Genomic DNA, 22,857 nt, shown 5'->3' with positions numbered 1-22,857 from the left:
GACCAGCCTGGCCAACATGGTGAAACCCTGCCTCTACTAAAAATACAAAAATAGCCGGGTGTAGCGGCACTCCCCTGTAATCCCAGCTACTCGGGAGGCTGAGACAGGAGAATTGCTTGAACCTGGGAGGCAGAGGTTTCAGTGAGCCGAGACCATGCCATTATACTCCAGACTGGGCAACAAGAGCAAAACTCTGTCTCAAAAAAAAAAAAAAAAAAAGAGAAAATAGGAAAATAGTACTTTAAAGGAATAGCCCTATTCCAAAAAGTCCCATAATTATCCATCATCAGTTCATTCACTCCTAAGTAATTAGTTCTTGTCCCACTTGATCACAGATTAGTAGTCTTATGAACCCATCTCTTTTTCAACTAGAGTTCTAGAATTCCTGACTCAGTTCATTGTTTTGGTCCCAAAGTTATTTAAACAACGTAATTAGAAACTTTTACACAAGAGTACCTAGCATAATCCTTTTCCATGTATCTCTGAGTCAGTCCTTTTTTGTTGAAACTAAGTCCTCCATAGATGACAAAAGACTTAAAATTGCCGTGGTTAACATGTTTTTGATAATTTTTGAAAGTAAAAGATCTGATGAAAGTTTGCTATAAAAACAATACAATTGGCAGAAAAATTTAATTGTCATTATGGCACTTAAAGTTGCCACAGAAAGTTTCAGAGAAAATATGTGTAAACATAATAATTAATTTTATTTTCAAAAAAGGGTGGATATTACATCAAATTTATGAAAGTGGATGGGCATAATTTTTATAGAGAAAATATTTTCAGATATAACATGATCAACTGGGCGCAGTGGCTCATGCCTGTAATCCCAGCACTTTGGGAGCCCGAGGCAGGCGGATCTCAAGCACAAGGTCAGGAATTGGAGATTAGCCTGGACAACATGGTAAAACCCCGTCTCTACTAAAAATACAAAAATTAGCTAGGTGTGATGGCAGTCGCCTGTAGTCCCAGCGACTTGGAAGGCTGAGGCAGGAGAATCCCTTGAGCCTAGCAGGTGGAGGTTGCAGTGAGGTGAGATCGTGCCACTGCACTCCAGCCTGGGCGACAGAGTGAGACTCCATCTCAAAAAATAAAATAAAATAAAATAAAATAAAAATAAAAGAAATATATGATAATCATGAGACATAATATGTCATGAATATATCAAACATACAGTTAGAGTATACCAAGAATGCATTTAGATTATCAAGCACAGAGATTCAGTATATTTGTATAAGTTTAGGAAAAAAATACTCAAGTAGAGCAAAAATGTATTTTTATAATGTGGACAACTCAGAAGACATAGCTATCTTTATTTATTAAATCAATTATATCAAACTACTCTCAATGGCCAAAGGTTTATCTAAATTTGGTGAACTTGTATTTTTTTTAACATTTTGTTAAACGTTTATAAAAATACTTTTTTCACACTGATGATGTTAGAAATTTGATTATCCTAATTTCAAGGAAGTTCAAGAATACTTATGTAGGCTCTCATTCATCTCTAAGCCAACCCAAAACGAGCTTATTTAAGGTGTATTATAATTTAATGTGGTAATACCATCTGGAGGTAGGAAAATATTACACAAACAAAATGTATGTGCACATGCAGAAACACACATACATAAACATATAGGCAGACATAGCCAACTTACAGCTTTAATTTTTAAATTTTAGCCATGACTTAGGCATAATCACAGAAATGCAAAACTCACTGATTCATATAAAAAAACAGAGTATTGTCTGGGCACAGTGGCTCATGCCTGTAATCTCAGCACTTTGGGAGGCCAAGGCAGTCAGATGATGAAGTCAGAAGATCGAGACCATCCTGGCCAACACGGTGAAACACACTGTCTACTAAAAATACAAAAATTAGCTGGGTATGGTGGCATGCACTTGTGATCCCAGCTACTTTGGAGGCTGCGACAGGAGAATCACTTGAACCTGGGAGGTGGAGATTGCAGTGAGCCGAGATCGTGCCACTGTACACCAGCCTGGTGACACAGCGAGACTCCATCTCAAAAAACAAACAAAGAAACAAAGTATCATCATTGCCTCGCCTTTATATTTTTATAAGGGTGATACTTTTGGTAGATGGACAAGTTGAAGTAACATGTTCAATATGAGAACTGAAGCATCTTCACCAATATTTGTGTAGGAGACCTATAAGCTACCCTTGGCTCTGGTATATAATTCTAGGGAAGTTGTGGACTCAATTTTAAGGGAGGCATAGAGGAGAGACCAAGCAGTCATCTGGTGTCTTCAGAGTTCACCTGAGTGGTTAAAACATTCAGCCTGTTTCCAGTGAGCCTTTTTAGCCTCAGGCTGTTGCTCTCAGTGCCTCTGGGCTCCTCTAGAGCCTTCTATGAAGGAACAGGACTTAAATCTCAAGTGATTATAAGGAATTGAGGGGCCAGAGTGGGAGAGGAAAGGTCTGGCAGGAGTGGACAGAAAGGTGGAGGAGATAGAGGGTTGAAAGAGGAAGATCCAAGAATTAAAGGGAGCTGAAGGGAACATGGAAGATGGTAGAAAAGAGAGATTGGGGGATAGGTGATGGAAGACACAGGTCACAGGAGGTGTTGGGGAAGGAAGACTGTCTTTGAAAGAAGCAATGGTCACTGAAAAGTTTTTGAGAGAGAGCATTTTTTTTTCTGCCTCTTTGTACCAAATGCCCATCACCATCAACAAAGCATCTATTGCTTCGATGAGATCTTGGTGGTGCAGGATTCAATCACCCTTTGCAGAATGAGACAATTTAGAAAAATTCTACATTCTCCAAAGAGGCCATTGAAATTTAAGTTGTAAAATATTACCATTTTTTTTTCTGAAGAAAGTGGGTGGAATTATTACCATAGTAACACAGAGCATACCCCACAGTTGAGGGGTCTGGAGAACAATAGCCAAATTGACAGTTTCTCATGAAAATGGAAGGGACACCTGCCAGTGCTAGAGGCCTTGGGATTTCAACTCAGGTATGATTCTCAGGAGAGAATGAGGGGCTTTCACCACACTCAAAAAAGGCAGAAGGGAAAGATAGAAAAACAGAAGAAAATGACAAAAATGAGAGAAATATAAGTCAACTTCTCACTGTGCTACAACAGACAGATGTCTGGAACACTGGATTAGAAATCATGACTTACCACTGTGGATCCTGATTTCCCCAGTCACGGAGAGGCACAAGGAGTCCAATAAGGCAGCACTGGGTGAAGAAAGCAGGAGCCAGGGGCAATGGGCATTTTGTCCAAGTCGTGGCATCATTATTGTCAAAGAAAAGAAGCTTAATCTGGACATTAGTCTAGAAAAACTTTCTGAAGAAGGGGAGTATTGCAATAAGAGTGGGGCAACAGCATAACAGAAAGATGCTCAAATCCTAATTCAGAGAAGGGATGAGTGAGCAAAGTTTTTAAGATACCTGTGGGACGTTGAGGGGAAATTAACAAAACCCTGCGAAAATCTGGGGGGAGGGGAGGGAATTCTTAAAACTTAACAAACATCCTCAAACATTATATGAATAGGAGAATTGAGACAGGAAATGTTGGTTTGTGGTCAGGCACATGGGGCTGGGTCTGCACCCAAAATGGAGCAAACAAGTTAAATTGAGAAATTCACATAAAGCAGAGGGCCTGTTAGTCCTGTGCAAAATAGCCAAAAGTTGTTTCAGCTAACAATCAAGCACAGTCTTCCTAGCCTCCTCAGTGCCCAAAATTGCCCTTGAGATTTCCCAGAGGATCTCTGAAAGTTGCAAAGATGTGTTCTTTTACTGTGGGAAAAGACGAGAGTTGGAAATAGTTAGGATGATTTGATATGTTATCATTGACAATATGTCTAGGAAGTATTGTCCAATCAGAAGAGATGCTTAGATTTGCACAGGTTAAATTTGTATGGGTAAAATGTTATTACCATAAACATGTTTAAAACTGTATTCTACATAAGAAGTTTCTGGAGAATTGTGAATGTGTGTTTTTTTTTTTCTTCACACTTTTAAGATTACAGTGTTAAATGTTTATCAAGTTACATTTCTACAGCTAGCAGGATAACAAATGTGTTACTGGCACTGAGACCTCATCCAAGGGAACGTTTACTGGGAATTCCCAAGTACACCACAAGCCAAATAACTTCCAGCATTTCCCATCTTTGTACTTTCTTCATTCCCGTCTTTGCCCAAGTCATCTGGTTTTTCATGGACCACCATTGTGTGGCCAATGATGGAGTGGCCTCCTGACAGTGAGATCACAGAATGTTCAATGGACACATTGTCGCACCATCTTTTCCAGCAGTCACATTGCCCAGGTGTTCAACATGCCTCTCTTGATCCTTTGGTCCACCATGTTTTGGAGATAGAGGATTAAAGTGAGGACCGGCACTAGTACAGCCTTGTATATTATTTGCAAACTGATGAACATGGAATCTGCTGTCCTTCAGGCAATCCTGTAATGTGTCCCAACACCACAACTTGTCCATTTTCCTTCTGCTTGAAATGGATAATTCTCTGTACCAGGCCTTCGCCCTTCAGCATGCACTGATGGGGCCACCCTCCTGTCTGAGTTCTGAGGATTGCCAGGGAAACAGGAAATGCTGTAAGAGATGACAACACAAACCCCAGAATTGTTAATGTTTTCACTGTCCATGGTATATTTCTATTTATCGGACTCCTGCTGTTGCTTTGCTTGATGTTAGATAAAAACAGTATAGTGTTATCAGTCATAATTCATTATATTTTCAAAATGTAACTTGGTTAAAACTTTACTTCTTTTATTTGGAACCAATATATGCTAGGCTGGTAGTTTTACACTGGGGATTCACTTCACTTATCTTTGCATTTTTATTAATACTCTAATGTTCAGAATCTACTTCAGATTTACTGACTCTACTTGATAACTGATATATTTTTAGTAAATTCTAATGAAGTGCTAGGTATTTGCGGCATCTAATGTTTCAGTATTTTTATGTTATATATGAAAATGTTTTCTTTGTAAGGTTATATATAAGCATTTTTATAAATTAGATATAACCTCTTTGAAAATATTGCTAATACATTGTATTTATAGATATTTTGTCTAAAATGTTTTCTGGATTGAATTTATTTTATTTTGTACAACAGAAACAACCAGATGTGTTTGTCAATTGTGTTATTCTTATAATGAACTCTATTCAGATTATTCACTTTTGAAAATTATCAATAGGCCGGGCGCAGTGGCTCACGCCTGTAATCCCAGCACTTTGGGAAGCCGAGGTGGGTGGATCACGAGGTCAGGAGATCGAGACCGTCCTGGCTAACACCGTGAAACCTCGTCTCTACTAAAAATAGAAAAACTTAGCCGGGCCTGGTGGCAGGCGCCTGTAGTCCCAGCTACTCGGGAGGCTGAGGCAGGAGAATGGCGTGAACCCGGGAGGCGGAGCTTGCAGTGAGCTGAGATCGCCTCACTGCACTCCAGCCTGGGTGATAGAGCAAGATTCTGTCAAAAAAAAAAAAAAAAAAAAAGTAAAAATAAAATAAATAAAATAAAGAAAATTATCAATAATATGTACATGATAGCCATTTTTAGACTTTTGTCATTTACTGATAGTTTTGTTTGTTCTGTTTTACACTGATGTTTCCATAAAATCCTTGCAATCAATTATAGGCTAAGGTTTTCTATCTTCAGCAAAAAAGAACAATCTTACAGTCTGGTGGAAAAGGATCATGCCATACACTCTGGGGAACAGATTTCTGATGGCATTGTTCAAATGACTATGAAACCATACCATTGGACTGAGTCAGGAGTTGCAGACTTCTAATTGAGAAGCGGATGCATTCATGAAACAAGTAACACAAGATCAGGTGGAAGAAAAGTTAATTTTATAGAACTGAATGAGCAGGTGGTTATGATTTTTATTTGAAATATTGTTGATGTTTTATTGTTCTATTTTCTGGAAATAACAATTTCTTTTCTTTTTCTCTTAAGCTATCACTCAAACAATTTTATAAACTATGCTAATTTCTTGTAAACAGAAATGAAACTTCTTTCTTTTCTTCCCTGACTCATCCATTCAAAATTTGGAAACTCTCATTGAATCTTCTTATTTTCATGGCAATATGGTTATTTGCATAGATTCAGTAAGAGTCTGTCCTCTTTGTTAACAGGGCACAAAAACATTGGTAATACAACCAAGGCTTTGCCTGGATGTCACATTTGAGAATGACGTTTATTTGATCAGATATGACCAGACACTTTTAGGAACTAAGGTTGACCTTATGGGGCCGATGCTTACAAAGCTCCTCTTGTGAAAACTGGCTTGAAACCTGGTTTTGCAGGGTTCGCAGCTTTGTAGGTGAGCAAGGAATATCACTTCCCAGCAGGCTCTGGAATCTTAGGATATTTGTGGGATCTCATGAAGAAAGGAATGCCTGCCAAATCGATAGGTACTGCATGTGTAATCTGATGTGAGTTGTTGGCTTGGCTTCTTATCCTCAAGAGGCTTTGAAAAGTCCAATTTGACATTCTTTATGAAAACTTCCAGCAAAGCAACTATAATATGATCTATATGTAAATTGCACTCTTGCTGCACCTATGCAAATAACCAGGCTGAATCTCATGAGACCAACTTTAATTTGTGATCAAGAATAATCTTTCTTTGAGATTGTCCTTGATCAAAAGGGGAGGAGTAACTGTAGAAAGAAAACTTGTGTTTCCATGGGAAATCACAGCACATCTTTCTGGATTATCAGATTCTGATTCTGTTTATTTGTGCTTGAGCTATTTAGTGCCTCTTTGTAAACTGCTAGTAACTCATCAATATGCAAACTTTGTAGCCAAGCTTTTTCTATCATTGTGGAAACTTCAGTTTGGTATTTACCTTGCACAGATTGTTAACCTGGCACAGATTGTTTTACTAGATTTTCAATTATTCCAGTTTCCTTCAGCATCTGGCTACAAACTAACAGCCTTAAAGAGGATTCTATTTTTATTTCTTCCTCTAGACTTGTAGTCACTGAGAACTAAAATCTGACTGCCTAGATACTTATTAGGACTCTAGGTTGCCCTGTTGCTGGTCTTTATCCCCTAGGATTTGAAGAATCACTGCAAGTTCAAGTCTGAGGATTTGTTATAAGCCTAGAAGAACTTATTACCATTCCAGCTAAACATTCATGGTCCAACTATCTCTTTGGATAAGCCACTTTTTGGACTGCTTAGAAAGTCTGGCAAAATGCTCAGGTCATGCATGCCCTTATTGGAGAAGTAACCAACACCGTGGACATCATTACCAATATGATCAACATCTTGTCTTCAAAAACTCAGTAAGTGGTGGGAAAGTGAATATACAATTGCCAAGCCATACGTAAAAATACAACTTTGACTATAACTTCTGTAACAACCAGTCTGTGAAGCCCAACCACAACCTCTTCAACATCAGTAAGGACCTGGTCAATAATTGCCAGATTCCCTTTTGCTTGTATTTCTAACTTAGAACCAATCATAGGAAGCCAAATATGCACTCCTAACAAATCACATAGGATGATCCACTTCTAGTTAGCCTGTTTCTGATTTCCCCATGCCAACAGCCTCCAATTAGGCATACCTAATACCTTCCCTTTTTCCACTGTACAGCTTTCCTATCACTTTACCTGCATTTTAGTCTCTGCCAAACATAAATGATTGGTGACTCTTTTGTTTAGCAAACTGAATAAATAACATTTGTTCTCATTTCAGTGATTTTTATTTATTTCACAGTCTTTTTCTTTGAAATTCCATCAGGATAAGATCTGCTCTGCCTATCACCACAGACCCTAGCCTTCAACTGGGGCAGAACCCCTTGTGCCTTATTGTTTGCCACTTATCAAGTCCACAGTGATGTTGTCGAGTCAGCACCAGGTCTGAACTCCACTCTCTTTGTGGTGAGTTCTTTGACTATTTATTCTGTGTTTGATACCCTGGTTTTGTTATTCTTTACCATTTGTTTGCATTTTTGGCAAAACCAAGCCCTTCTTTTCATCCCTTTTTTGCCCTCATTTGTGTTACTCTTTTGTGTTATGCTCCCTAAAAGTGTAGTTTGTCATAAGGAGAATCACAGGGTAGAACACTGGCATGGGTCTTTTAAGACTATTGTTAGTGCCAGTTTCAGAGACCAGTGAGTTTTAGTTCCTAACTCAACTACCATCTTGTCATCCATTCTGCCTAACAACATTTGCTTCACTGTTGTGGATCTTTGTTTGGCCTTTCTTGAGTGTGCCTGTAGACTGTAGATCAGGATATACCCTTTTGCCTTCCTCTGGGTAGAACAACAATATACCTAGACATTCATACCTCAGCGGTTCACTGAAGCCCCCTCCTATTTTCCCCAGATCCTCAATCCAAATTTACATGATTCATAAATTTCTTTTGTGATTCTCTTCTGATACAATATGTAGATGATCTCTTACTTTGTTCACTAAACAAGGAGACCTATAAAAAGGATTCCACTTGATTGCTCTCAGCCCTAGCAGAAAAATAACATAATATTTCGAAGATATATTATAAATTTTCCAGAGCACAGCCCATTATTTGTGGCATGACCCATTTAAGGAGGAAAAAGCATTATCTCCTTTTAGATGATCAAAACTCTTTCTAGACCCTTTTCAAGGTGGCAACAGAGAGCTCCTCTAGATATGACTAGACATTGCAGACAACGGGGACCAAATTTTTTCTGTGATTGCAATATCTCTTTACAAATTGGCTAAATCCCGGTCTCTGATGTGGGAGCTCAAACATGAGCAGGTGTTCTGTAATCTGAAGACAGCCCTTCAACAGCCTCCTTCCTTAGTCATCCCTAACTATTATATAAAAAGTCATTCCATTAATTTGTGCATGAGTGTTATGGACATGCCCTTAGGGTTTTAGCTTAGTTTCATAGGATTCATGAAAATCCTGTTTATCACCATAGCCTCAATTTTGACTCAGCTGTGGTGGCTTATCCTTCTTGACTTAAGACAACAGGTAACAGCTACAAAACTTTTCAATGCTTGTGCTAAACTAGTTCTAGGCTCTCTGTTTGACCTCATGGTTCCTCATGCAGCACAGACATTACTATTGACTGAGTATATGTAACACTTTTTAGCCAATTTACTAGCATCTAATACTCTTATCTTTCTCTCACATTACTATTTATCACTCCAACACACTGAGTCCTACTGCTCTCCTGCCCCACCTGAAATAAGTGCAACATCATGATTGTCTAATTTCGGTTAGGGAACTTTATTTGCCTCACTCTGATACATTAAAGATCCTCCTGGGAAACCTGATCTAATTGGTGAATCATATCTCAAAACTGAAACTAGAAGTTAGTAAACAGGATGTGCCATCAATAATTTAAGAAGATAGGTTTTAGAATATAGTTCTCTACTAGAATTAAAATCATCCCATATTGCAGAACTTCTTACACTTACTAGTGTTTGTCAACTAGCTAAATTCCAGAGAGAAAATAAATAGATAGATGGATAGGTGGATAGATAGCAGATAATGCTTTTGGAGTAGTACATGACTTTGGTATGTTTTCATGACAAGGGGGTTTCTTATCTCTGCTTGGACCTTTCTAAAAATGGACAATAAGTGAAGTAAGTTTTACATGCACTCCTACTACCTACAGAGATGACTATAAATGTTGGAACTTATGGAAAGAGAGACCACTTAAAGGAAATACTCAAGCAGATCATTATGCTCAACAAGCTAAACCCTCAAAGGATAAATCTCTGGTGAAACTGTGAAAACGAAGAGTGGAAAAATTCTAGTTGTACTCTTCATTGATATAATCTCTGAAATGCTCAAGGTGGTTGCTTATGGCACCAGATCATTTCAAGTGGATATTAACTAAATTTCTTCATGAAACTACTCATCATGGAATATAAAAATCGGTTAGTATTTTTAATCACCATTAGTGAGAAAACTTTAAAAAGAAGCTGAGGCTATTTTCAGGTTATGTGTCACCTGTCAGCAACATAATCCTGGAAAAAATTATAAAGATTAAACATGGCCAGGACCCAATGTCTCACTTTGAATATCTTCAAACGAATTTTATCCAGCTTACAACCTCTGTGAGATTTAAATTGTTTTAGTTTTTGTATATCTATTTTCAGGAGAGGCTATAGCATGTCCTTGCTAAAAAGCTATAATCCTTATAGACACCAAAAAAGCTGCTGGATTTTGTGTTTTCAAACTGGGACAGCCCAAATTTTGTATCAAGTGATTGAGCACTCCCTTAACAAAAACCATTATAAAAGAACTCTGTAAAACAATATTTCTTACTCGAAAAACAATACTGTCTTTACCACCCACACTCTTCTAGAAAGGTTGAATAGACCAACTACATTTTAAAATTAAAATTAGCAAAACTTTTAAAAATCTTTAAGCTCCCTAGGCCAAAGATACTCCCCCTAGCTTTCAGGGCCATACAGACCACTCACTTAGGAGCACATTGGTTATCTCCCTATGAATTGGTAACCAGAAGGCCTATGCATTTAGGGATTTTACGTCTGTTGCTAGACTTCCTACTGCATGGTGGCATGGCAAAATATTGTAAGTGGCTCACGTACTATACTCTGTCCTATCTAAAGGATTAAGGATACCCTTGCAGAACGTTTTCCTAAAGTACATTTTTTTCTGATCTTCGAACAGTATACTTCATCTATTGGAAGAGGCATCAGAGGAAAACTTCTCTTGTTCTCATTGGAAGAGACCTTGTCAGGTGTTGTCAACAACAAAAACAGTAGTGAGTCAATGTTTGGTGATTCAGATTTTTGTACAATTGGAAGACTACTCTAACAGGGACTTCAATATGAGGATGCTTGGTGATCCTGTAGATACAGCTGATCTTTGAAAGCAATGACTGACCCAACACCTTTGGAACAAGCAGATGACTTCAGACAGTGGACAGATTCTGCTCAAGATGCTGGAACCAAGACCTCTTTCTAATTTCTGTTTTGTTTATCTACTTGCTCATAATCATTTTTGTTCTTATTTTCTATAGACCATTGCTTGTCATCTACTCATAATAGACCTTTCCTCTTTATTATGATTGTTAGGTCACAACATACTGATCCTAATGTTGTTCCTAGTTTATCCCAAACAGTAGTCACTGCTCTTAGTCATACTGATGGCTAGATATTTTATTCATCTCCTGATCCTATTACAAAAGCCTCTGGGAAATTCCTGCCTTATCAAATAAGACCATAAGAAATTATAGTTGACAGTTTTTCTACTTGCACCTTCATGGAAAAACGATCTTAAACAAATCAGTCTGTGACTTTACTAATATCCACCTTTCCTAGAAAAAAAACTCAATTGTTATAATCTATTGATCAGATACTATGTAATTCTAATTTTAAATTCAACAACTTTCTGAGGGCAACGGGCTAAATACTTGCCATCTGAAAGAGACAAATAGAAATCCAAATATGTAACCTCTCTGGTTAGCTGGTAATTTCACACCAGTGCTGCTTGTATCAAAAGATTTTTTTTTCACCAACCTCTTGCAACCCACTCAATCCACTCGACTTGTCGCCCTCAGGGTGTGACTCCTGGCTATTTGCTTTAATTCAATCTTTTACATTAACATTTCTCTTTTTTCATTTCAGGAATGCTTGTTTAAGACACTTGCACTTCAGGATTCTAAAATAATTGACCTTTTCTAACACTTCTCATCAGATGGTTCAATTTATTTTGCAGGAGGAACACCAACAATAGCCCTGGAGAGACTGTTTATTAGATCCTGCTTCATCCCACTCAGGAGGTTTATATTTGTCTTTTATTTGCTCAGCAATCTATTATATTTGTTCATCTTGGACAAAAGAAGAGCCTGACACTGTGAACTTTACCTGAGCTCTGTGTTCCCGGAAAACAGTGACACTGATGATTAAGAAATCCCTCCATCGTTTGTGTTCCTGAGAAAGACTTACTTCAGTGAAAACATCCTGCTTCATACGACTTAGATAAGTCTTCCTGTCTACTTTTCCTCATGACTCCAGTAAGATTCATGTCTACAGGTGTTTGTGGACAACTGATTTTTGATGAAGGTGCCAAGATCATTCAAGGGGCAAAGTAGTCTTTTAAACAAATGGTTCTGGGGAAACTGAATAGCCAAAAGCAAAATAATTAAGTTGAATTCTTACTTTACAATATCTTTTTGAAAAATTCAAAATGGACTGAAGATCTAAATATAAGAACTCAAACTATAAAAACTTAGAAGAAAATATAGGAGTAAATTTTCATGACCTTAGATGCGATAATAGATTTTTAGATATGACACCAAAAGCACAAGCAGCAAAATAAAAATCTAGCAATCGAGCTTTATCGAAATTAAAAACTTTTGTGCTTCAAAGAATATTATCAAGAAAGTCAAAGGACAACCAACAGACTATAGAGATACTTGCAAGACATATATCTGATAAGGAATTTGTATGTAGAATATATAAGGAACTCCTCAAATCAATAATAAAAAAAGACAAATAACCTAATTTTATCAGTGATAAATAATTTAAAGACACATTCTTTCAAGAGAGATAAATAAATGGCCAACACATATATAAAAAGATGCATGGCATCACTACTCATCAAGTAAATACAAATCCAAACCACAATGAGATAAAGTAGTATACCCACAATACCCACAAGGACAGTTAGAATCAAAACATCAGATAATAATATGAGTTGACAAGAAGGTGGAGAAATTTGAATCCTCATAGACTGTTGCTGGAAATGTAAAATAGTGCAAGAACTTTGGAAAACAATCTGGCAGTTTCCTCAAATGATAAGACATAGATTTACCATAAGACTCAGAAATTTCCCACCTATGTATATAGTCAAGAGAAATAAAAACACAAAATGTAAACAAATGTTTACAGCTCTAATATTCAATACTCATAAAAGCTAAAAGTTGAAATCAACCCACATGCATATCAACTGATGAGTGAATAAACAAAATGTGATATATTTACATAGTAGAATATTATTTGCCCATAAAAGAAATCAAGTAGTTATACATGCTATAACATGAATGAACCTTGATTACATTATGTTAAGTGAAGATGTCAATCACAAAAGGCCATGTATTTTATGACCTATTCATATAAAATGTCCAGAATAAGCAACCTATAGATTTCATCATCTATAGGTATAGAAAGTAGGTTAATAATTGCGTAGAGATGGGAAGGATTAGTGGGTAGTGTGGGAAATGATAGCTAAACGGTAATTTTTTTGAGGTAAAAAAATTTTCTAAAACTGTGATGATAGATTCAAAATATATGAATATACTAAAAGCCACAGTATTATATACTTTAAATGCATGAATTGTATGGTATGTGAATTGTATCTCAATATACTTGTTAAAAAAAAAAAGAAAACAAATGACCCATGTTTGCAGGTGTTAAGCTTTTTGATTGCCTGCTTTCTGAATACAGTAAATTTGAACCATTTTCAAGCTATCTTTGTCCTTTTTAATTCAAACTGCCAGTATTTTTACTGATGAAAATTCTCTTAAAAGCTCTGTGAATTTTCCATGAATCTGATAGGCGACTTTCTCTATGCCTCAAAAAACATATCCATAATTATTTTTTAAGTAAAGCCTCCATCTACTTCTGTTGTCTGTGAAAATGCAAAGATCATTAGAAGTCCTTTTTGTCTGAGAGGGTCTACCAGGCACAATCTTCAATGTCTAAAGTCTTAATAAAGGGTTTTGTAGTTATCCATTGCTACGTAATGAATCATTTCAAAGCTTAGTGAATTAAAACAATCATTATTTTTAAAAAATTCTAATCATTTTATGGGTCAATTAGGAGAGTCTTGTACAGATTTTTCCTGGATTCACTCATGTGATTCATTATAGCTGGAGATTTGACTAGACTGGCAGGTACAAGATGACCTTTCTGGCCACTGATTCTGTTCTTTGGCTGGGATAGCATGGTTTTTCTCCACATGGCCTGTCATCTTTCAGTAGGTGAATTAAGATTATTTTCATGACTGACTCAGGGAAGTGTTCCAAGAGAACAAAATCAGAAAATGCAAAGCCTCCTAAACCTAACCTCAAAAGTTGCATTTTCAAGGGGGCCAGTCAAGATGGCCAACTAGAAGCAGCAGCGATCAGAAGCTCCATCAAAAAGAACCATAAGAGCACACGACTTCTGCATTAGCAATTGAGGTATCCATGTTCTGCCATCAGAACTGACTAGGTGGCAGGTGTGACCCACGGAGAGGAAGGAAGAGCAGTGTGGTGCAGCGGCCCACCTGAGAGCCACATGAGGCAGGGGAGCCCCCATCCCCAAGCCAAGGGAGGTGGTGAGTGAGCGTGCTACTCAGCCGGGGAAAATGTGCTTTTTCCGTGGAACTGTGCAACCCATGGATCGGAAGATCCCACTCGTGAGCCCACACCACCCGGGCCTAGGGTCCCAACCATGAAGCCCTGCAGATTCCCAATAGCCACGGATATAGAATCTGCTTAAGCCTTCCAAGCTCCCATGGGGAGGGGTGACCAGCACCACAGCTGCAGCTGCCTGCTGCCTAAGCTGTTTGAGCTCCTTGCGGGAGGGGTGACAGCCAACGCTGGGACTGATAGCCTCCTAATACACTAAGCTCCCAGGGTGGGGAAAGGCAGCAGTCATCTCTATAGCTCCAGTCTGCACTTTTCCCCTGCTGGAGCTGGGAAGGCTGGATGACTTGGTCGCAAGAGGTATCCCCCACAGCCCAACACATTGGCTGTGACATACTGCAGACAGAGTGCCTCTTCAGGCCTGACCTTGACCCATTTCTCCTCACCAGGTGGGGCCTCCCAAGAGGAACTCAAACAACTCCAGCCAGGGGCTCATGACCTCTCTGGGCCTGAGCCCCTAGTGGGAGGGGTGGCTGTGGTCTCTGCAGACTAGCAGACTTAGTCTTTTCTCCTGCTAGTTATGAGGAATCCAAGCAACCCAGACAAATGGGTTTCTCCCCAGTAAAGCACATCCCCTCTCCCAAGGGATAGTCAAAGTGCTTCATTAAACAGGTCCCGCTCCCTGTGCCACCCAACTAGGTGAGACCCTCCAACAGGGGTTGTCAGACAACCTATACAGAAGCATTCCTACTGGCATCAGATTGGTGCCCTTCGAGGTCAGAGATCCCAGAGGATGGAGCACGCATCCATCTATACTGTTCTCCAGCCTCCTCAAGTTACATTTCCAGGAGCGGCAATGAATGAGAGGAATAGGGCCTGAAGTGAATCCCCAGCAAACTTCTGTAGCCCTACAGAAAAGGGACATGACAGTTGCAAGAGAAACAAACAGAAAGCAGTAACAATAGCATCAACAGCAAAAAAAAAGTCCCCACAAAAACCCCATCCAAAGGTCAGCAACCTCAAAGATTGATACAGACAAATTCATGAAGATGAGAAAGAATCATTGAAAAAACACTGAAAACCCAAAAGGCCAGAATCCCTTTTCTCCTCCAAATGATCACAAAGTCTCTCCAGCAAGGGTGCAGAACTGGACGGAGGATGAGATGGACGAATTGACAGAAGTAGGCTTCAGAAAGTGGGTAACAACAAACTCCACTGCGCTAAAGGAACATATTCTAACCCAATGCAAAGCAACTAAGAACCTTGATAAAAGGTTACAGGAACTGCTAGCTAGAATAACCAGTTTATAGAGGAACAGAAATGACCTGATGGAGCTGAAAAAAAAACAACACAAGAGCTTCATGAAGCATACGCAAGTATCAATACCCAAACTGACCAATGAGAAGAAGGAATATCAGAGTTTGAAGACCGTCTTGCTGAAATAAGGTATGCAGTCAAGATTAGAGAAAAAAGAATGAAAAAGAATGAACAAAACCTCTAAGAAATATGGGACTATTTAAAAAGATTGAACCTATGATTGATTGGAGTACCTGAAAGAGATGGGGAGAATGGAACCAAGTTGGAAAACACACTTCAGGATATCATCCAGAACTTCCCCAACCTAGCAAGACAGGCCAACATTCAAATTCAGGAAACACGGAGAATACCACTGAGGTACTCCACGAGAGGATCAACCCCAAGACACATAATCATCAGATTCTCCAAGGTGAAAATGAAGGAAAAAATATTAAGGGCAGCCAGAGAGAAAGGCCAGGTCACCTACAAAAGGAAGCCCATCAGACTAACAGTGGACCTCTCAGCAGAAACCTACAAGCCAGCCAAAAGAGTGGTGGAGTCAATATTCAACATTCTTAAAGAAAAGAATTTTCAACCCGAATTTCATATCCAGACAAACTAAACTTCATAAGTGAAGCGGAAATAAAATCCTTTCTAGTCAAGCAAATACTGAGGGATTTCATCACCACCAAGCCTGCCTTGCAAAAGTTCCTGAAGGAAGCACAAAATATGGAAAGGAAAAACCGGTACCAGCCACTGCAAAAACACACCAAAATATAAAGACCAATGACACGATGAAGGAACTGCATCAACTAGTGTGCAAAATAACCAGATAGCATCATGATGAGAGGATCAAATTAACACATAACAATATTAACCTTAAATTTAAATGGACTAAATACCCCAATTAAAGAACACAGACTGGCAAATTGGATAAAGAGTCAAGACCCATTGGTGTGCTGTATTTAGGAGACCCATCTCATGTACAAAGACACACATAGGCTCAAAATAAAGGAATGGTGGAAAATGTACCAAGCAAATGGAAAAAAATAAAAAGCAGGGGTAGCAATCCTAGTCTCTGACAAAACAGACTTTATACCAACAAAGATCAAAAAAGTCAAAGAAGGGCATTACATATTGATAAAAGGATCAATTCAACAAGAAGAGCTAACTATCCTACATATATATGCACTCAATACAGGAGCACCCAGATTCATACAACACGTTCTTAGAGATCTATGAAGAGACTTAGATTCCCACATAATAATAGTGGGATACTTTAACACCCCACTGTCAATATTAGACAGATCAATGAGACAGAAAATTCACAAGGATATTCAAGATTTGAACTCAGCTCTGGATCAAGTAGACCTAATAGACATCTGCAGAACTCTCCACCCCAAACGAACAGAATAAATATTCTTCTCAGTGCCACATAGCACTTATTCTAAAATCAACCACATAATTGGAAGTAAAACACTCCTCAGAAAATGTGAAAAACTGAAATCATAACAAACAGTCTCTTAGACCACAGTACAATCAAATTAGAACTCAGGATTAAGAAACTCATTGAAAACCACACAACTACATGGAAATTGAACAATCTGCTCCTGAATGACTCCTGGGTAAATAACAAAATTAAGGCAGAAATCAAGAAGTTCTTTGAAACCAATGAGAACAAAGAGACACTGTACTAGGATTTCTGGGACACAGCTAAAGCAGTGTTAAGAGGGAAATTTATAGCACTAAATGCTCACATCAGAAAGCTAGAAAGACCTCAAATTGACACCCTAAAATCGCAATTCAAAAAACTAGAGAAGCAAGAGCAAACAAATCCAAAAGCTCTCGGGAGACAAGAAATAACTAAGATCAGAGCAGAACTGAAGGAGATAGAGACAAAAAAATCCAACCAAACAAACAAACAAACAAAAAAACAAAAAAACCCTGCAAAAAATCAATGAATTCAGGAGCTGTTTTTTTGTTTGTTTGTTTTGTTTTTTTTACTTAACAAAACAGATAGACAGCTAGCTAGACTAGTAAAGAAGAAAAGAGAGAAGAATCAAATAGACACAATAAAAACATCATAAAAGGCTAATTACCACTGACTCTACAAAAATACAAACTACCATTGGAGAATAGCATAAACACCTCTATGCAAATAAACTAGAAAATCTAGAAGAAATGGATAAATTACTAGACACATACCCTCCCAAGACTAAACCAGGAAGAAGTTGAATCCCTGAATAGACCAATAACAAATTCTGAAATTGAGACAATTAAGAGCCTACCAACCAAAAACAGCCCAGGACCAGATGGATTCACACCCCAGATCTACCAGAGATACAAAGAGAAGCTGGTACCATTCCTTCTGAAACGATTCCAAACAACCATAAAGGAAGGACTGCTCCCTAACTCATTTTATATGGCCAGCATCATCCTGATACCAAAACCAGGCAGACACAACAACAACAACAACAAAAACTTCAGGCCAATATTTCTGATGAATATAAATACAAAAATCCTCAATAAAATACTGGCAAACTGAACCCAGCAGCACATCAGAAATCTTATCCACCATGATCAAGTTGGCTTCATCCCTAGGATGCAAGGCTGGTTCAACATATGCAAACCCAATAAACCTAATCCATCACATAAATAGCACCCATGATGAAAACCACATGATCATCTCAATAGATGCAGAAAAGGCCTTAGATAAAATTCAACATCCCTTCATGTTAAAAATTCTCAATAAACCAGGTATTGATGGAACATATCTCAGAATAATAAGAACTGTTTATGAAAAATCCACAGCCAATATCATACTGAATGGGCAAAAGCTGGAAGCATTCCCTTTGAAAAACAACACAGGACGAGATGCCCTCTCTCACCACTCCTATTCAACATAGTATTGGAGGTTCTGGCCAGGGAAATCAGGCAAGCAAAAGAATTAAAGGGTATTCAAATAGGAAAACAAATTGTCTCTGTTTGCAGATGACATGATTCTATATTTAAAACACCCCATTGTCTGAGCCCCAAAACTCCTTAAGCTAATAAGCAACTTAGGCAGTCTCAGGATAGAAAATCTGTGTGAAAAATCACAATCATTCTTATACACCAACAACAGACGAGCAAAGTCACATCATGAATGAACTCCCATTCACAATTGCTACAAAGAGAATAAAATACCTAGGAAAACAGCTAACAAGTGATGTGAAGGACCTCCTCAAAAAGAACTACAAACCACTGCTCAAGGAAATAAGAGAAGACACAATCAAATGGAAAAACATTCCATCTTTATGGATAGGAAGAATCAATATTATAAAAATGGCCATACTGCCTAAAGTGATTTATAGATTCAATGCTATTCCCATCAAACTACCATTGACATTCTTCGAAGAATGAGAAAAAACTACTTTAGATTTCATATAGAACCAAAAAAGAGCCAGTATAGCTAAGACAATAATAAGCAAAAAGAACAAAGCTGGAGGAATCATGCTACCCGACTTCAACCTATACAAGGCTAGTTACCAAAACAGCATGGTACTGGTACAAAAACAGACATGTAGATCGATGGAACAGAACCAAAACCTCAGAAATAACACCACACATCTACAACCATCTGATCTTCGACAAACCAGACCAAAACGAGCAATGGGGAAAGGATTCCCTATTTAATAAATGGTGCTAGGAAAAGTGGCTAGCCATACGCAGAAAACAAACTGGACCCTTCTCTTACACTTTATACAAAAATTAACTCAAGATAGATTAAAGACTTAAATGTAAAACCCAAATCATAAAAACTCTAAAAGAAAACCTAGACAATACCATTCAGGACATATGCATGGGCTGACTTCATGACAAAAATGCCAAAAGCAATGGCAACAGAATCCAAAATTGACAAATGGAATCTATTTAAACTAAAGAGCTTCTGCACAGCAAAATAAACTATCATCAGAGTGAACAGGCAACCTACAGAATGGGAGAAAATTTTTGCAATCTGCCCATCTGAGAAAGGTCTAATATCCATTGTAGTCTAATATCTACAAGTAACTTAAAGAAATCTACAAGAAAAAAAAAAAAACACACATCAAAAAGTGAGCGAAGGATATGAACAGACACTTCTCAAAAAAAAAAAAAAAAGACATGTATGCAGCCAACAAACATATAAAAAATAGCTCAACATCACTGATCTTTAGAGAAATGCAAATTGAAATCCCAGTGAGATACCATTTCATGCCAGTCAGAAGGGTGATTATTAAAAAATCAAGAAACGATAGATGCTGGCAAGACTGTGGAGAAATAGGAACACTTTTACACTGTTGGTGGGAATGTAAATTAGTTCAATCATTGTGGAAGACAGTGGTGATTCCTCAAGGATCTAGAACCAAAAATACTATTTGACCCAGTAATCCCATTGCTGGGCATATACCCAAAGGAATACAAATCATTCTGCCATAAAGATACGTGCACACATATGTTTATTACAGCACTATTTTACCATAGCAAAGACATGGAACCAACCCAAATGGCCATCAATGATAGGCTGGATGAAGAAAATGTGGTATATATATACCATGAAATACTGTACAGCCATAAAAAGGAATGAGATCATGTCTTTTGCAGGGACATGGATGGAGCTAGAAGCCATCATCCTCAGCAAACCAGCACAGGAACAGAAAACCAAACACCACATGTTCTCACTCATAAGTGGGAGTTGAACAATGAGAATACATGGACACAGGGAGGGGAAAAACACACACCAGGGCCAGTTGGGGGTTAGGGGGTGAGGGGAGGGAGAACATTAGGACATACAGCTAATGCATGCAGGGCTTAAAACATAGATGACGGGTTGATAGATGCAGCAAACCACCATGGCACACATATACTTATGTAACAAACTTACATATTCTACATTTTTATCCTAGAACTTAAAATAAAAATTAAAAAAATTGAATTGTCATTTTTGCCACATTCTATTAATCAAAGCAAGTTATAAAGCTATCCCAGATTAAAGAGAATGGAGAAAGAGTCCCAGGACTGATGACAGGAATGGCAAAGTCACATTGCAGTATACCAGTGTCTACTGGAATAGGAAAACTATGGAAATTTTAAAAAGTCTAATACAATCTTGTAAGGAGTTTGAACTTTATCTTTTAATGATTGAGGCATCTCTAAAAGGTATTAAACAGTGGAATTATATAGTCAAGTTTATATTTTAGACAGGTAACTATGAAGGTAGTATGGATGATGAACTGAAGAGAGAAAAGATTGAAGTTAGGCAAAATGCATTTAAAAGACTAATAAAATAGTCTAGAGATAGATTTAGAGACGACAGAGGCTTGAACAAAGATTGAGGAGGTATCTTATAGATTTTTCAATCTGACTCAATGTATAGTAGGTTTCAAAATTATATATAATACAACTCACTATAGTATGACTGTGTGTGTAATAAATTATATATCACATTTTGCTAAAGCATATGTGATATAAATATTTATCAAGTGAAAGTAAGGAAATCTTAATCATAAGCATAGGATTTGGCTGGAATAATGATTACCTTAGGCCAAAGTTGTAAGCTACTTTAAAGTTCTGCATTTTCTATATTGTTTTGGGCTCATACTTGCTAATTACATTGACAAAAGAAACAGAGAGAGAAAGAAGAATGATAGTTGTAGACCAAAGATGAGCACACAGCATAAGACAAAGCTTGCTCTGAATCTCTGATCCATGAATGTGAAAGATAATAGTAGTCTGTTGTGTGAATATCTGGTGAGATGGATTTGTATGCAGCATTTCCCAAATTTGCTTGCTCTTGAATCATTTGTCCACAGATATGCTTTAGGTAGTACTGAAGAACTTAACATTTCATTGACAGATAAGGACATTTGAGTTGTGAGATGTAAAACAAACCTGTCTTTCTTTCTGATTCCATACTTAATATTTTTCTTTCTTTTGTTTCAGTGGTTTTAAAAATAATTTTATCAATTAGTAAGAATTCAATAACATTTAATAAAGACTGGATACTTTACAAGGTCCTTAATACTATTAATAAAAAATCATAAAAGCCATATTCTAGCATCTGAAGGTGAGTTGTCTAATATGGTGTCTATGAGCCACCCAGCACTATTAAGCATTTGCAATGTGGATAGTGTGACCAAGAAACTAAATTTTAATTTTAATTATTTTCCATTAAATATAACTTTATTGCTTTGGTAGAAGTATAATTTCACTTAAACTATTATAAACTTCGCATCCAAATTGTGATGTGCAATAAGCATAGAATGCTCACTGGATTTTGAAGACAGTATGAAAAAATAGTAAAATATCTCATTAACAATTTTTATATTTATTAGATGTAGAAGTAATAATTTTTGATATATTAGGACAAATAAAATATTAAAACTAATCTCATCTGTTCTTACTATTTTTAATGTGGCTGCTAGAAATTTCAAGTTCCATATTTGGCTCATATTTATTTCTATTTGACAGCACTACTCTAGAATACTTTTATTTCTTGTTTAAAATACAAAGCCCAAACTTTGAAGCACTCTACCTGCTGTGTGATCATCAGAAAGAAGAAAATCATCTATGGCTTTCCGACTTTTAAATTGTTTTTGGTCGTTGACTCTTCCCAACATGTGAGGTCACAGCCCTGGAATGTGAGGTCTGTTCACACCACTGCAAGTGAGGCTAAGATATGGGAGGCCAAAGAGGTACCCTTTCTTTGTGACAGTATAATCCAGACAGATCGGACTCATGACCGATCAGAGGCCTCTGCTTGTTTCAATCTTGAAACTACTTATTTCTTGTTTGGCTAAAAGGTGATGGAGATTATACAGTAATGAAACTTTATCAGTTTTTTCCAGAGCAGAACATTCTCCTCTAGGGCCACAAAAATGCTTGTTTAGATAGGCCAATTATGAGAAAAGCATGAAGCATAGAAGGGAAGAATATAACTGAAAAATATGAGAGCTCAAAAAGCAGTCCAATAATTTGTCTGCGGCTCAACCTACTCAAAGAGGAGCTCCGAGCCCTCAAACACATGAAGGAATGACAGGAGAAACAGTCCAAAAAGGAGTGTGTGTATGTGTGTGCGTACACATAACATGCGTAATTTTAAAAGATTGTACCTTCCAAACAAGAACCCACACTGAGATGCACACAGTAAATGCATGCATTTCTCCATCTAACAAACATTTACCCAACACCTGACTCAAGCTGACGGATTGGACATAGATGGACAAGGAAAAG

General features: G+C 37.6%; 1 protein-coding gene and 1 long non-coding RNA gene across 2 annotated transcripts in view; both read right to left on the bottom strand.

Annotated features, from left to right (window-relative positions):
• LOC105537634 overlaps nucleotides 1–3,421 on the bottom strand; it is a 30,653-nt gene extending 27,232 nt beyond the window's left edge. Inside the window, exon 1 of the long non-coding RNA XR_001005747.1 lies at nucleotides 3,138–3,421. This is a non-coding gene — a long non-coding RNA (uncharacterized LOC105537634). The remainder of the gene's footprint in view (nucleotides 1–3,137) is intronic.
• Nucleotides 3,422–4,075: 654 nt separating this feature from the next.
• Nucleotides 4,076–4,808, bottom strand: LOC105537633 (superoxide dismutase [Cu-Zn]-like). The gene is given in 3 exon segments (XM_011977283.1): nucleotides 4,076–4,254; nucleotides 4,257–4,405; nucleotides 4,407–4,808. Coding segments are annotated over 3 exon segments (624 nt in total). The 5' UTR covers nucleotides 4,703–4,808.
• Nucleotides 4,809–22,857: the final 18,049 nt, after the last annotated feature.

The sequence above is a fragment of the Mandrillus leucophaeus genome, unplaced genomic scaffold (genome assembly GCF_000951045.1).
Source record: "Mandrillus leucophaeus isolate KB7577 unplaced genomic scaffold, Mleu.le_1.0 Scaffold177, whole genome shotgun sequence".
Lineage (NCBI taxonomy): Eukaryota > Metazoa > Chordata > Mammalia > Primates > Cercopithecidae > Mandrillus > Mandrillus leucophaeus.
This window is presented reverse-complemented; position numbering and strand designations above follow the sequence as displayed.